This window comes from Vicugna pacos, chromosome 8 (assembly GCF_048564905.1).
Source record: "Vicugna pacos chromosome 8, VicPac4, whole genome shotgun sequence".
NCBI lineage: Eukaryota > Metazoa > Chordata > Mammalia > Artiodactyla > Camelidae > Vicugna > Vicugna pacos.
The window spans coordinates 62,120,345-62,134,196 of NC_132994.1; the positions used below are offsets into that span (position 1 = coordinate 62,120,345).

At 34.1% G+C, this 13,852-nt stretch overlaps 1 protein-coding gene across 6 annotated transcripts in view; it reads left to right on the forward strand.

The window, feature by feature from the left end:
• ADGB (androglobin) overlaps positions 1–13,852 on the forward strand; it is a 155,079-nt gene that overhangs the window by 84,979 nt on the left and 56,248 nt on the right. For all 6 annotated transcript variants that reach the window (XM_072965998.1, XM_072965993.1, XM_072965994.1 and 3 more), the window contains 6 exons: positions 1,863–1,998; positions 2,631–2,768; positions 4,494–4,587; positions 7,978–8,112; positions 8,636–8,789; positions 11,565–11,752. In XM_072965998.1, the coding sequence (XP_072822099.1) occupies positions 1,863–1,998; positions 2,631–2,768; positions 4,494–4,587; positions 7,978–8,112; positions 8,636–8,789; positions 11,565–11,752 (845 nt within the window). The remainder of the gene's footprint in view (positions 1–1,862; positions 1,999–2,630; positions 2,769–4,493; positions 4,588–7,977; positions 8,113–8,635; positions 8,790–11,564; positions 11,753–13,852) is intronic.

Here is a 13,852-nt window from a genome sequence, read left to right on the forward strand (position 1 = left end):
TTTAGGGCATTTTATTAGCATGTCACAGAAGACACATCAAATTCATTAAGCCACAACAAGGAGCCGGGTGTTTTGATTTATTATAAGGTACGGAGACATCTTCTTGGCACCCAAGGACAGGAATGACTCAGTGAGGAACTTCAAAGAGGGAATAGAAAGCTCTTAGAACTTACCTTCTCTATTTTTTTTTTCTCTTTATAGACATGTTTTCCCTCCTAAGCTCACATCATGGAAAATATGGCCCCTGAATTTTCTATTGCTTTCTCATATGAGGCCAGTTTAGAATGTTTTGATCCTGATTTGAAATTATTGGCCAAAGTGACAGTGATTTGCTCAGCTTGGGTTAGGTGCTTGCTCGCAGACTTGTTCACTATTGTCGGCTGATGGGGCAGGTACAAATGTAGATTGTGGGATTAAGTCCTTGTTCCTATACATATGGGGAGAGGTGAGGAGTTGTCAGACAATGTGGACTAAGCAGGAAATGCAAAAGTCACATGCCTGTGAAGGGCACTGTATTTCACCAATTCTGAGATGAACATTGCTTTTCACACTTTGACATCAGAATGAAATCAGAGTGTGTTTTATAATTGGTGATTCCTTATCATCCTTGCTAGCCAGGTGGCCTTCAGCATTCTCTGCACACAACGTGGACTTGTTCACAGTAATTGACACTGTCTCTGCCTCAAAGGAAATATGTGTATCGTTTGACAAAAGCCTGATCCTTAGGGGAAGAAAATGAAATGGCATTTTAGAGTCCCTTAAAGAAACATGAAGGGAAAGGGGTTTTCCTCATATCGGAATAACTCCCGCAGGGCTCAGGAAAAGAGAAGAGAAGGTATGACTGGCTAAAAGTCACCAAAAATAGTGCCCTGGGACCCCTACCTAATACACCAAGCACATTACTCCCTGTGAACATGTATATAGCTACAAGCAAGCAGAAATGTGCAGTGGCTTGGTTGTTATTCTCAGCAGCATGACTGGATAAATGGAATCCCACAGCATTTCAGGATAAAAACCATGAAAAAGAACTTTGAAGAAGGAATATGTGCTCTGAAAACGTACCGTCTGTCCTCTTTGATGAGATCAAGAGTGAGCCAGCATCAGCACTTACTGAACGTGGGTCAGTGCCTTGAGAAAAACCTCAGGGACAAAAGGAGAGCCATCTATGGGCAATGGTGCATCTTCAAAGCTTTGGACAACATGAAGGACAAAATCATATAGAAAAATAAAGATACTAAGAGTTTTCAAAAAGTGATTTGCAAGAGTAGGAGTTTAAGTATGAATAAGTTTACAGAATACTTAACCAATCTGTGTAGTTTATTTTATTTTTTCATGTATGTTTTAAATGTGATACATAATGAAAAGGCTATACCTAAGTAAATTTAAAAGAGCTTTCTCAATAGGAAGTAAATACTCATAAGTGATAAGAAAGTGATAAAAACTTTGAGTGGTGTATTTTCTTTCGTGTAACACGTGAAATAATAGTGTCTTGCAATGGATGTCTTACAATTCTTAGACTAAAAGAAATCTGGTATTTAACTTGCTTAGTCAAAAGAAAGATATTTTTATCTCATATTATAGCTTCTCAATCAGTTTAATGTTATATTTTGATTGAAAATATATTATAAACATTGTTGTAGTGATTAAATCTTATCAAGTTAAAATTAGTCAAATGATAAATTACTTTGGTCTCTTTCTAGTTGAGGGAGACTTCAAAGGGTCTTCCGTTAGACAGTGTGTTCATATGAGAAATATGTAGTTTTTATTTGTAGAGTATCTGAAGTTTTTTAGAGTCTCTCTGTTCAGAGAATAGTATTATCTTGGTTTTTAAAAATGTACTAATGCATTTTATCTTTTTTCAGGTTTTTCATGTTTCTTTATGGCGTTTAATGAAAAAAGCCCAAATAGCAAAACTTCCTCCCAACCTCAAATTTGCCTTCCGTGCTATGGTTTTGGACTTGGATTTACTCGATTCTTCTCTGGAAGAGGCTTCTTTAGGTACTGATTAATTTGAGATATTTATGTGGCAAAGGAATTCATAGCCTTAGAAAGGCTAAATAATTGGAGGAAAGAGCACTGACAATTTTGGGGAGTAGGTGGAATAAGTATGAACAGTTGTTGAGGTCCAGCTATGCTCAAGAAGCCTAAAGGTTCCCAAAGATCTGATGTGTGTCTCCTCTTCTGCACACTTCCAGGGAAGCCTAGAATTTCCTAGTTTTACTTTTTCCTGACCTGGAAAAGTATGACAGTCACTAATCTATACAGTACCACCTGAGGAATTCTGGGAAGATTCTCTGATCTAAGTAACCCTCATTTCCTCATCTTCCAATGCTCCATTCCCACCATTTTAACATTTTCTCTCCATTATAAGAGAACCTGCTTGCTGTCACAGAGAAATCAGTAATAGTTCGCTCTCAGTGTCCATACTGTGTCAATATTTAGTGTTTCCCTTCTCCAGAATGTTTATAGTCTAAAAAACGACCACCTGCAGAAGAACACAGTTAAATGTAAGAACCCATCTGTCACTGTGGTGCTGTATATATTGGAGGGCTTTAATAGTTAACGGCATTGAGAACTGAGGTGGAGATAACATGTAACTTTCAGTCCAAAGTTTGTTTTTCTCTTTCCAGAGGAATGGGTAGATATTAAATATAACGTGCCAACAAGTGATAAAGACTATTTTTCTGAGGAAATAACAGCGGCAATTAAAATTCAAGCCATGTGGAGAGGGACATATGTCAGATTGCTTATGAAAGCCAGGACACCAGGTATAATCTTTCAATCATTTATAAAATGAAATTGCATCTGTAGAGGTGAGTATTTGTTTATGTGTTAACAAAAAGATTTTTAGAGTCATTCTACTTTATGGCTCAGCTAATCTTTATTTTAATTCTATAAACACTGAAATCCCTTGAGTTCAGGATGCATGTCAGTACACTCATGCTCTTGTTCCTGGAATTTAGTGCAGTGCCTGCCACCAAAGAAGGACACAACAAATACTTGTTGAAAAAAATGAATGAATGAGTGAACAGCTCTATTTTACCAATCTATTTTATGTTCTTTAAAAACAGGAAACAGTCCTTTTTCTCCGTACCTCCCCAGTGCCTAGCAGAATGCTGCTGCAGTCAGTTTTAGTGAAGTCATAGATAGTTTAAGATTTCTAGACCATTTTTCAAAGGATTGAATGATAGAATAAGTGAATGAATAAATTAATTAATTGAAGAAGCTTCCATATATGTCCACGATGACATATGCCTTCTAAATGTATTATTATATTTATTAAATCAAATATATTTGTGTATGTGAAATAAACTATTTTGTGAGCAGATCTATCTTATCAGCTCAAAAATAAAACACTGCAGAGGCAAAAGTTGCATTCAATTATTTTCATTCTGCAATTGTTGTTGACATTTTTATAGAAAAAGCCTTGCCTCCAATGGATTTCTCTGAGTATACTGAAACATTTTGCTGTAAAAATGTCTCTGAAACATTTAATGAGAAACATTGAAATGTTAATCTAAGCAGTAAAAACTAGATATAGAAATGTAAAACAAACTATGTTGCATATTTTCGTGATAGAAAAAGATTACTGTTGCTTGATTTTTATATTTTTTTCTATCAGAAAAAATAATCATAAATCCATCAAATTAAATATGTGGTAAAATACACTTCTTGTCGTCTCTATATGCTATAAAAATTCTATTCACACAATAATTTTTTCAATTTATAAAGGCAAAAATGAGCAGCTTAATAATGTTTTAAGATCATTTGCATTCTCTCACTCAACACTTTTATTGAATAACTCTTGCATGCACAGCACCATTCTAGATTCTGCCTTTACAGAAATTAAGAAAATTGACAAGGTTTCTGCTCGGAGGAATCTTGGGTTCTACTGATGACAAGCATACAATAGAAAGTAAATGTATTAAGATACTAATGTCAGATACTGGTAAGTACTATGAAGACATTAAGATAATCAGGAAAAAAAAAAAGCCAGTTTCTGTCATGTTAAATTTGAGACACTATGGATTTGCTTTTTTTTTTTTTTTTGCTAGATCATCTACTCTTGAGCCATTTGTAGATTATGCTTTAGATTAAGCTTCAGGGAGATCCTATTAGCCATTGCTTTGTAGAAAAAAACTGGAAGGATTATTTTTTTCAGATATAAGAGGTTTCATAAGGATTTTTAGTGTGAAAAGTGACCTCCTGATGTAAACTCTTTGATGAGTACCTTCAGTTAGATCAAAGAGAGTGTTCTGATTTTTAAGCCGAAGATGAAAGGAAACAGCATAAAATGGGAAGCAGAGCTCTCGACTATAGGTTCATAGTTTTATATTTGAAATACGGTTTTCTTGCCAGTAAATCTATGACTTTGGATATCATCTTACTTGAGACTTTCAACTCCTTCAACTGTAAAAGGAGGGTTTAGAACAAGATGGTTTTTCAGGCACCTTCCAGCTTTTATATTGCTACTTTTTATTGTTATTTTTTAGACACAAAGGAAAATATTAGTGTTGCAGATACTCTTCAAAAAGTCTGGGCTGTACTGGAACAGAATATAGAACATTATGCAATTTCTCTCCTAAGGTAAATCTGTGTAATGCTATTTTTATTGCTTTATTTTGGTATCCTTCAAGTTCTAGTTCAAATGCTACCGTATTCATTGAGTTTTCCCTAATCCCTATAGCTAGAAACACACCACTGCTTCTGAACTTTTACTCATTTCACACTCATTACTTTTCATTTATTGTAATTGCACTTATCTAAAATTCTAAACAGACAACCTCTGAGAAGCAGAATCGTTTTTTGAAATCTTTTGGTCCTAAGGAGACCAAAGTTAGAGTTTAGGACCTGCTAAGGGAGGGGACTCCAGTAAACAATTAAAGTTGTCAGTTGAAATCCCTGGAGGGCAACATTCTAGAAACTGAGACAAGTGTGAAGTAGACTGAGCTTTAGGGAAACTGCATTCTAACCAGAAACCAAGTTCCGGGCAGGATACTCTGAAGAAACTAAGAGAAAATTATATACATATGAAAGAAGCAGACCATCTGGTGATGTAAGAGTTAGCAGATCAAATCTCTAAAGGTAACTATTATGGAAATGCCCAAGAAAATAAAGAATAAAGTAAGAGAAAATAGATTAAAAGGTTAGATGAATAAAGCACAGTCAAATGGAAATTACTTAAATGAGATTTTTAACAACTGAAATTTTAAACTTTTTAATGGGTTTAACAGCAGCAGATCAGGCAAAATAGAGAAAGAGATGAGTGAACTGGGAGATAGGGCAATAGAAAAGTTTCCAACTGAAGCATAGGAGGAAATAAATAGAAGATAAGGAAAGAGCTAAGGGACATGTGGAACACACTTAGAAAGTCTACTATTTATATAATTATAGTCCCAGAATGTAAAAGGATAATAGCTGATAAATTTCCAAAACTGATCAAATACATCAACCTGTATTTTCAAAAGATTCTTCATGGAGACTCCACGTAGGGAGGACACAAAGACTCATCATGGTTAAAATGCTTAAATTCAAAGGCCAAAAGATAAACCTTCGAAGTAACCAGAGAAATAAGACGTACTATTTTCAAAGGACAATCGGGCTAATAGCTATGTGTGGTAATAAATCCACACCCTTAGCAATGCAAAATGCAGGAGTTGGATAAAGGGTTTTAAAGGGTTCTCGGGTTCTGGCATTACTGCAGAAATGGTAAAAGTAATCATCTAGGTAAAACTCTGGTAGGGTAGGATGCATAATATATTCTCTAGCAATATGCTAATAGATCAACTAGTGAATTTAAGAAATCAGATTAATCTTACACATCTTCCAGATAAAAAGGAAAAAAGAGGAAACATTTACCACATTGGAATCTAAAAAAGAAAAAAAAAAGGATACTATGAACTCATCTACAAAACAGAGACTCACAGATATAGTAAACAATCTTATGGTTACGGGGGAAAGGGGACGGGAAGAGATAAATTTGGGAGTTTGAGATTTACAAATGTTGGCCACTATATATAAAAATAGATTTTAAAAATTTCTTCTGTATAGCACAGGGAACTATGTTCAATATCTTGTAATAACCTTTAATGAAAAAAATATGAAAATGAATATATGTATGTGTATGCATGACTGGAACATTGGGCTGTACACTAGAAATTGACACAATGTAACTGATGGTACTTAAATTAAAAAAAAAATCACAAACACTCAATGAGACCAGAAGAAAAAAACAAGACCTAATGCTAACCCCAGTTCTACTAATTATCAGATGTGTGACCTGGGGTAAGTTTCTTATCCTCTCTGAAGTTAATTTTTTTTCATCTGTAATATAAGGAAAATAATACCTACCTCAAAGTACTATTCCTTTATAAATATTGCTACTATTGTTACTACTGCATGGGTAATTTTGAGGTCCTGGAGCCTAGCCTTGCATTCTCAGATCTTACAGTGCACCACTTCTCCAAGCTGACTCTGGGCAAGGCTCAATTTACCAAAATAACTTTCTCTCTGCCCTAGGATGCAAAGTTAAAACTTATCTTTCTGTCAGGGATACATCCCTCTCTGGGTCATTCAGGACATTCCACATGGTACATCAGGATTGTGATGGTCCTATACTCATTAGAATTTCCTAAAGTGTATGAAAAATAGTAGAATGTATGATGAGAATGGAAACAGTCTGAAAAGCCTTTAAATTTTATCTTATCTTAGAATGGTGGTCCCATCATTCTCAGTTCCCTGTGTGACCTGCTTAGTTCCTGAGTTGGCTCAGCCAACACCCACATTTAGACTCGGCCAGTCCCTGTGTGATTGACAGTGGTGCTCTGTACTGACAGATCATCACGTTGTAGTTCCTAGTGAGGATGATCAAGTTATTTATCATCCAAACTGGGACACTCTGACAGGGGAAGAGGGAGCACTATTAATAATTACGCCAGGGCTCTGAGCATAAACCAGGACTGCCCCAGGCAAACCAGAATATATAATTACTCTGGTCTTTGTTTTTGCCATTATTTTCAAAAGCTTTTAAAAATCTCTTCAAATATAAACCTATCATTTTCTTTCCACCACCAAAGACCAGTGAGCAAATGGAGCAGCTGAACCCTATTCTCTCACCGTGAGGAGCTCTATGGCTTTGCTTCCCACTGACAGTACAATTAAACCAGCCACCTTCTGGAAGCCAAGAACACCTCTAGCTCTGTCTGGACCTCTAACAGAGACCCATTGTCTATGGCCATTTACAGCTTCCATCCCAGCTAATACCCAAGATGTTATACAAGAGACTTTAGATTCCTGATGCTAGTGAGGCTGGTTCTGGTTCCCGGCAGAGTGGGAGGTACAAGACCCAGATGATTCTCTCATCACTTCCATCATGTTCTGGAATATTCCACAGCCTTCCAGGGGGCAAACATGGAGAAACCTCAGCTGCACACACCCCTCCCTCAGGCACCAGAAATAAAGTAGCAGGAAAACTCTGGCGCTCTCCCCTTCGTCATAACCTGTGTTTTTAGGGCTTTATTTTACTCATCTTTTCTAAATTCATTCCTCACTTTAGACTCCATTCCAGTATTGATTTTCTGCATCAACCCCAGACCTTCAGTGGCTTCCACCCAGTTTTATTGCTAGTTTGCCTGCTTCTAGTTTTCTCACCCTTATAGCTTGAATTTTGGTTCTAATTTCCCACCTATAAACTTCAGTTACTCCCTAGATCAGGAGTTAGGTTCTCTGTCAACTAAGAACTTCAGATAATCTTGGGCACCTTTGAGAGACATCTTTCATGGTTGACCTGGAATGGGCTCCCCTGCCTGGGTGCCACATACCATGAGCCATACTGGCCCCCTTTTAAAGAAGGACTCAATCTAGCCAACAATGGACTGCAATATTTTATGCTACTTTTTTGCCTATTTCTTTTTTTTATGGAATTTATTTTAAAAGTTGCTTTTGCTACTGGTACTTACATTATTTTTACATTTATAGACTAATGTTTAAAAGCAAGTGCAGGTCTATGGAATCTTACCCATGCTATCAAGATGAAGACACTAAGATTGCTTTTGCTGACTATACAGTGACTTATGCAGACCAACCACCAAATACTTGGTTTATAGTATTCAGGTGAGGCTATCATATGTTAGCAAGTGATTTCACCCTTAACTGGCATGAAATAGTCATATACATAGAGCTTTATTTGTGATAGTAGTAAAAATATGAACATTTAAGTTGCTTTCAGAGCTTAAATTTTCTTCCATATCTGCTATGCATAAATGAGATTATAGAAAATTTTTTTATTCATATTTCTTTAAACAATATATGAGGAATGTGAACTTACTTATTAGGTCTTTTTATGAGTGTGGTAAACATAATATAGTAAATTTATATACTTTCAGTATATAAATAAATCATTTAAATTCTGAGCAACAGCATATTAGGTAAAAGTCACAAATTACTTATAAAATGGGTTTCTTAAAGGGTTTGCATTTATGTGACCAAGTAGTATATTAATAATAATTTTAAAGGAAAACTGTGTACATTTAAGTTATTTGCAACTTTAAACTTTTTTATTTCTTAGCATCAAACCTGATTTCGAACTTTCTTTGTGACTTATGTCAAGGGAAAGTTCACGCTTTTGTCATTACAGAGAAACATTTTTGGTTCCTCAAGATATGATTTTGGTTCCCAAAGTATATACTACACTTCCAGTCTGTATGCTCCATGTTGTTAACAATGACACAATGGAACAAGTGCCAAAGGTGTTCCAAAAAGTGGTGCCTTATCTTTATACTAAGAACAAGGTAGGTGTAAAATTTATTCTCCCCGTGTAATAGAATGACAGCGAGAAGCCAGCACCCTGAAAGGTTCCAGGAGAAGTTAGAACAGATGTGGTTTCAACCTACGTAATAAAGGAATAGGGTCCTGGTCTTCTCTGCAGTAGTTTCATGTATTTGACAGCAAGAGGTACTTAACGTGAGTGCTAGAACATTCACCTTTTTACCCACTTCTTATCTTTATTCCAAAGAAAATATGACAAAAGGAAAACATTAGAAATTCCCATAATTAAAATCATAAAATCATACAAACTCCTAAAATGAAAATGGAGGTAGAGAGCACATGTAGTCCTGTTCCCTAATCCAGATCAGCAGGCTGTGTCAGTTTCTCACTGGCTTCTTTATTCCATTCCTAAATATGTCAGAACGTTGTGATTACACAGCCACTCACCCCACCCCCAGCCTTTCCTAGGGCTACCCAGATTCCTTCAAGCATAGACACTCCTGGAATATTTCTCCTGCTGAATGACAGACCCTGATCTTTGATATTCACTCAAATCATGTTGTCTCTCTTTATTTTAATCTCATTTTTGAGTTTCTAGTCATTTCTTCTAAGAGAAAAAGCATGTTTTTCATCTTAAATTCCACTTGTTCGTTGTTAATCTACTTTAGAGATTTTAGAGTTTTAGGAAACTTTTAAAAAACCAGGGCAATTTATATCTATATATAGAAATATGTGGGTATATATAAGTATTTTTAAAACTTTCTATTTTACTAGTGAGTTTTTTCACTATTTCATTATAATTAGGAAATTCTCATATATTTTATTAAAAATTTGTAACTTTTTCCATTATTTTTCATGAGATACAAACTTTCTCAGTATTCCACTGATTTTACTAAATTTGAAGATATTATCAAATTATAAATTAGACTTACGTTAGTTTTAGTTATCTTAATTTTACACATTTAATTCACATTTACTTTTTATCAGAAAATCTGACAGTGTTCTTGTGTTTAGTTATATATATATTTAGAATTATATACTTAAATGTAATTTTTAAAAACTTAAAATCGGTGCACCAATTTATCATTTTTCTAATTGCTTTTGAAAAAGCATTTATATTATACTTGAAAATGGAATAATTTGCTAGTAAAAATTAATTTCTATACATCAAACACATACTTACAAACTGAATTTACTTGACTCTAATACAATTTGACCCTCCATACAACTTCTTTTTGCAGTATATTTATTCTCCTCTGTGTCCTAGTAAATAGCAATTTATTAAAAATTACACTGTGAGAAACACATTGATAAACTTTGCCTCTCTCCAGCAGAATATCTTGGGTTGAACCAAACACTACAGGAGGCAACTGGGTTTTTTGTTAACAAACTCATCTTCACACTAGTAATAATTGATGGTTTTTTTTAAAATGTTTGTCAAGTCTGACCTAGATTTCCTTTTGAATACAAAAATTTTAGGTCAACTTTTTCAGTGTATGTCCACTGAGCATACAGTATCTAAGGTTAAAAAAGAAATAAATCATAAGGTTACACAGTTAATTCTTCGGATTTGCTTGATGTATTTTTTTCATAATTTTTCGAAGACCATAACCTGTGATTTGTAATACTTATCTACAAGGTTTCTCAGTATTCGGTTCTCTATAATATTACTCTTTTATTCCAGAGTCTTGAAGTCATTTAGAATAACCAGATCCTCTCTTAAAATCCTATCACTGATTTAGCTTTAGACTTTCACTTACCAATATCTATCTTACCATTTTATCAATCTTTTATTCTCTCTCAGAATTGTTTCCTGAATCTAGAGAAGCATAAAATCAGAGTCATGTAGTTTTGTTTTGCTTCTTTAATACATTAATACTACAAGCTCAAATAATAACAAAAATAGCAATAAATCTGCACTTTGCAGGTAAAAATACTTTAGCATGCATGATTTGTCTTCCTTCTGTCCTTGCCCCAAACATAATGTCAGAGGTCCTTATGGATGTTGAAATTCTGATCTCATTATGAGTATTGGAATTTTGATTCATATTCCTGGATTTTTATTGCAGTGTCATGAATTCATTCTGTCTTGTATATTTTAAATTTTTGTTTCTGGAATTCTAAATGCATCAGAGGGCTTCCTCTGCATCAGAGAGCAACTGGAGTACAAATCTATATTTTTCTGCCTTGTTAGAAGTGTCTGGAATGATAAACTCAGAATTACTTTGCATTTTTGTATGTTATCACTTTCCCGGGTTCCTTAAATGCTTCTTTTCTCCTACGTAAAGAGCTCATCTCCAGACTCATACCTGGGTTCCATGGAACCAGATCTGCTGCTGATTTCTTAGCCTTACCTGCCAAGTGTCATCCCAAGGGAACTGCATTTCCATCACCTCTTCTTCCTTTTTCATCTCGTATTTAGAAAGATGATTCTGAGAAGACAAGGAAATCAAGTAGGAAGCTATTGGGCTAATCCAGGATGACGCAATGATAAAAGATCTCCCTTGGGAAGCATTAGAAGGAATCATAGTAATCCTCTACACAGTTAAGCATCATTTTATAGCCAGGGAACCATTCAAACAAAAGTGTTAGTTTTCCATTTTCTCCCAAAACATGTAAGGTGACACTTTTTAAAAGGGGTTTTAAAACATAATGCTAGTGATTTGTCGATTATCGAGAAATTTTGGGATCTTTAAGTATATGAAGATAATAAAGTATTTTAATACTGTGAAATCATATATTGTACCTTTGAGAGACTAATAACAATGTAACTTCCATGTAATTCTTCTTTCCTATAGAAAGGATATACATTCGTGGCTGAAGCATATACTGGTGACATGTACGTGCCATCATCACGATGGAAACTGCGCCTCATTGGTTCTTATCATCCACTCCCATTCTTGTGTCGAGACTCTCCTTGTAACACCTTTGCCGTAAAGGAAATCAGAGATTACTACATACCCAATGATAAGAAAATCGTATTCAGGTACGTGACAGAAAGGAAATCCATTCCTTTTAAAATATTAATGTTCTTGCTATATTAAATATTTCACCTTAAATGTAAATATTTTATTTTAAATATTAATATTATTTAAAATAATAAATTCTGTAGTAAAATTCTAAGTGAATTTTGAGCTTCAATTTTATACTCTTTTCGAGAGTAATGTGATTGTATAAATGTTTATTTAGGATCAAGCCTATGTTGCATGTAAGGATAATATTTTCTTAGTCCTCTTCTTATTTGATTTTCACTAAATATTCTTCATAACACTCTTTCCTCTGAATACTCTCTCTTTGTTCTGCTCCATCTCTGACTGTTCTTTTGTAATTCTCTTGTGTGGGTTTCTCTTCTGCCAACTCATCCTTCTCTTCATGTTTATCTGTGTATTCTCCATGAATAGCTGCATCATGGACCCCACTCTCTTTCATTAATCAGCACTTTTGATTCTAATTCCCACGTATTTCTCATCTCTATGCACTCCCCTTTATTATCAATGTCATCCACCACGTCAGGGCCTTATTATATTTCGTTTATAGAAATGCCGTTTCTGGAATCCATGTCTCCCTTATATCCACTTTTCCTCTTACTCTCTCTTTCTCTCCCTCTCCTTATTCATTTACACATCCACGTTTACTACCAGAGTAGTTACTTTTCTAACACAGACATTTAAATATGTGATTTCCCTTCCTTAAAATTTTTGACAACTTGCCATTGGCTGTAGGATAAAATCCAAACCACAAACTCTCATGCCCAGACAACCCAACACATGGCACACTGTCTCGGTGGAGCTAAGGACCAACTCCTGACATATATGTGATGTGATTTTATCTTGCTCATGCCTTTCTTCTGTCTAATTATATCCTGTCTCTATTTCTCCACCTAGCAAAATTTAATACTCTTAATGATAATTTTCAACAGTCAAATCTTTTGCACTTAAACCTCCAAATATAATTAGTTGATCCTGGTCATGTTTCTATATATAGTCTTTTGTTCTTTCTGAGAATATGACATATCAAGTTTTATCTGGTTAATTTCACATCAGCCTCCATGCAAATTAACATCTATTGGAGGTAGGAACCGTGTCTTATAAAAGACATATTGATAAATGCCTGATACATAATTGGCCTTCATTAAATATTGTTAAATGTTCATGAAATGTTATTAAATGAGTTGCTAGAACACTAGTCTTCTCTTTTTCATATATATTGTTTTACACGGAAAATTTGGAAAATATTTAAATATATTATTAAGGAAATAAAGATCACCCATAATCAAACAACCTAGAAACAATCATTGTTAGTATTCTGTACTATTTCTTAGATATAGTTTAACATTATTAAAATCATAACATAATTAAAGTTTTGTAATCTGACCTTTTTACTTAACATTACGGTATTAACATTTCCAATGTCATTAAGACATTTTGTGAATTGTTTTTCATGATTATCTAATAATCACTTATATGAATATGTAAGACATTTGGTTATTGGTTTCTCCTATTGTTACAAATTTCCTTTTCTACTTTTTCTGTAGTATTAATAGAGATGTGATAGGTATATTTTGTTGTAAATATTAAATAAATTTTCTGATTATTGTCTAAGGATTTATTATTTTAAAGAGATTATATGTTTTAAAGACACCATACATGTTGGTAAGTTGGCTTTCAAAGGGGAAACCTAAGTCTTTTTGACAATATGTACATAAATAACAATTCATTGTAATCTGGCTGATTTGTCCCTATTATTCTTATTTATTTGTTCTTTAAAACATTTTTCCTTTTAACAAACATGTACACATTTTTGTAATGAAAAATAACAACAAAATTAAATTACAGAACAATATATACTGTATATCTCAAATATATTTCTTATGTTTATATTTGTTTATGTATTTTATATATATTAGAGAAAATACTAAATGTAAACCCATAAACTGAGGGCAGTAGAAAGGTTGAAGAAATCTCTTTCTAACCTGTCCACTTCTTGTAATATATTTGCTTACTGCCTATTAGAAAGAAAGCAAGAAAAAAAAAATGGAGAGAAGGAAGGAAATGTGGCAGTAACTAAAAATAACAACTGTGATGAA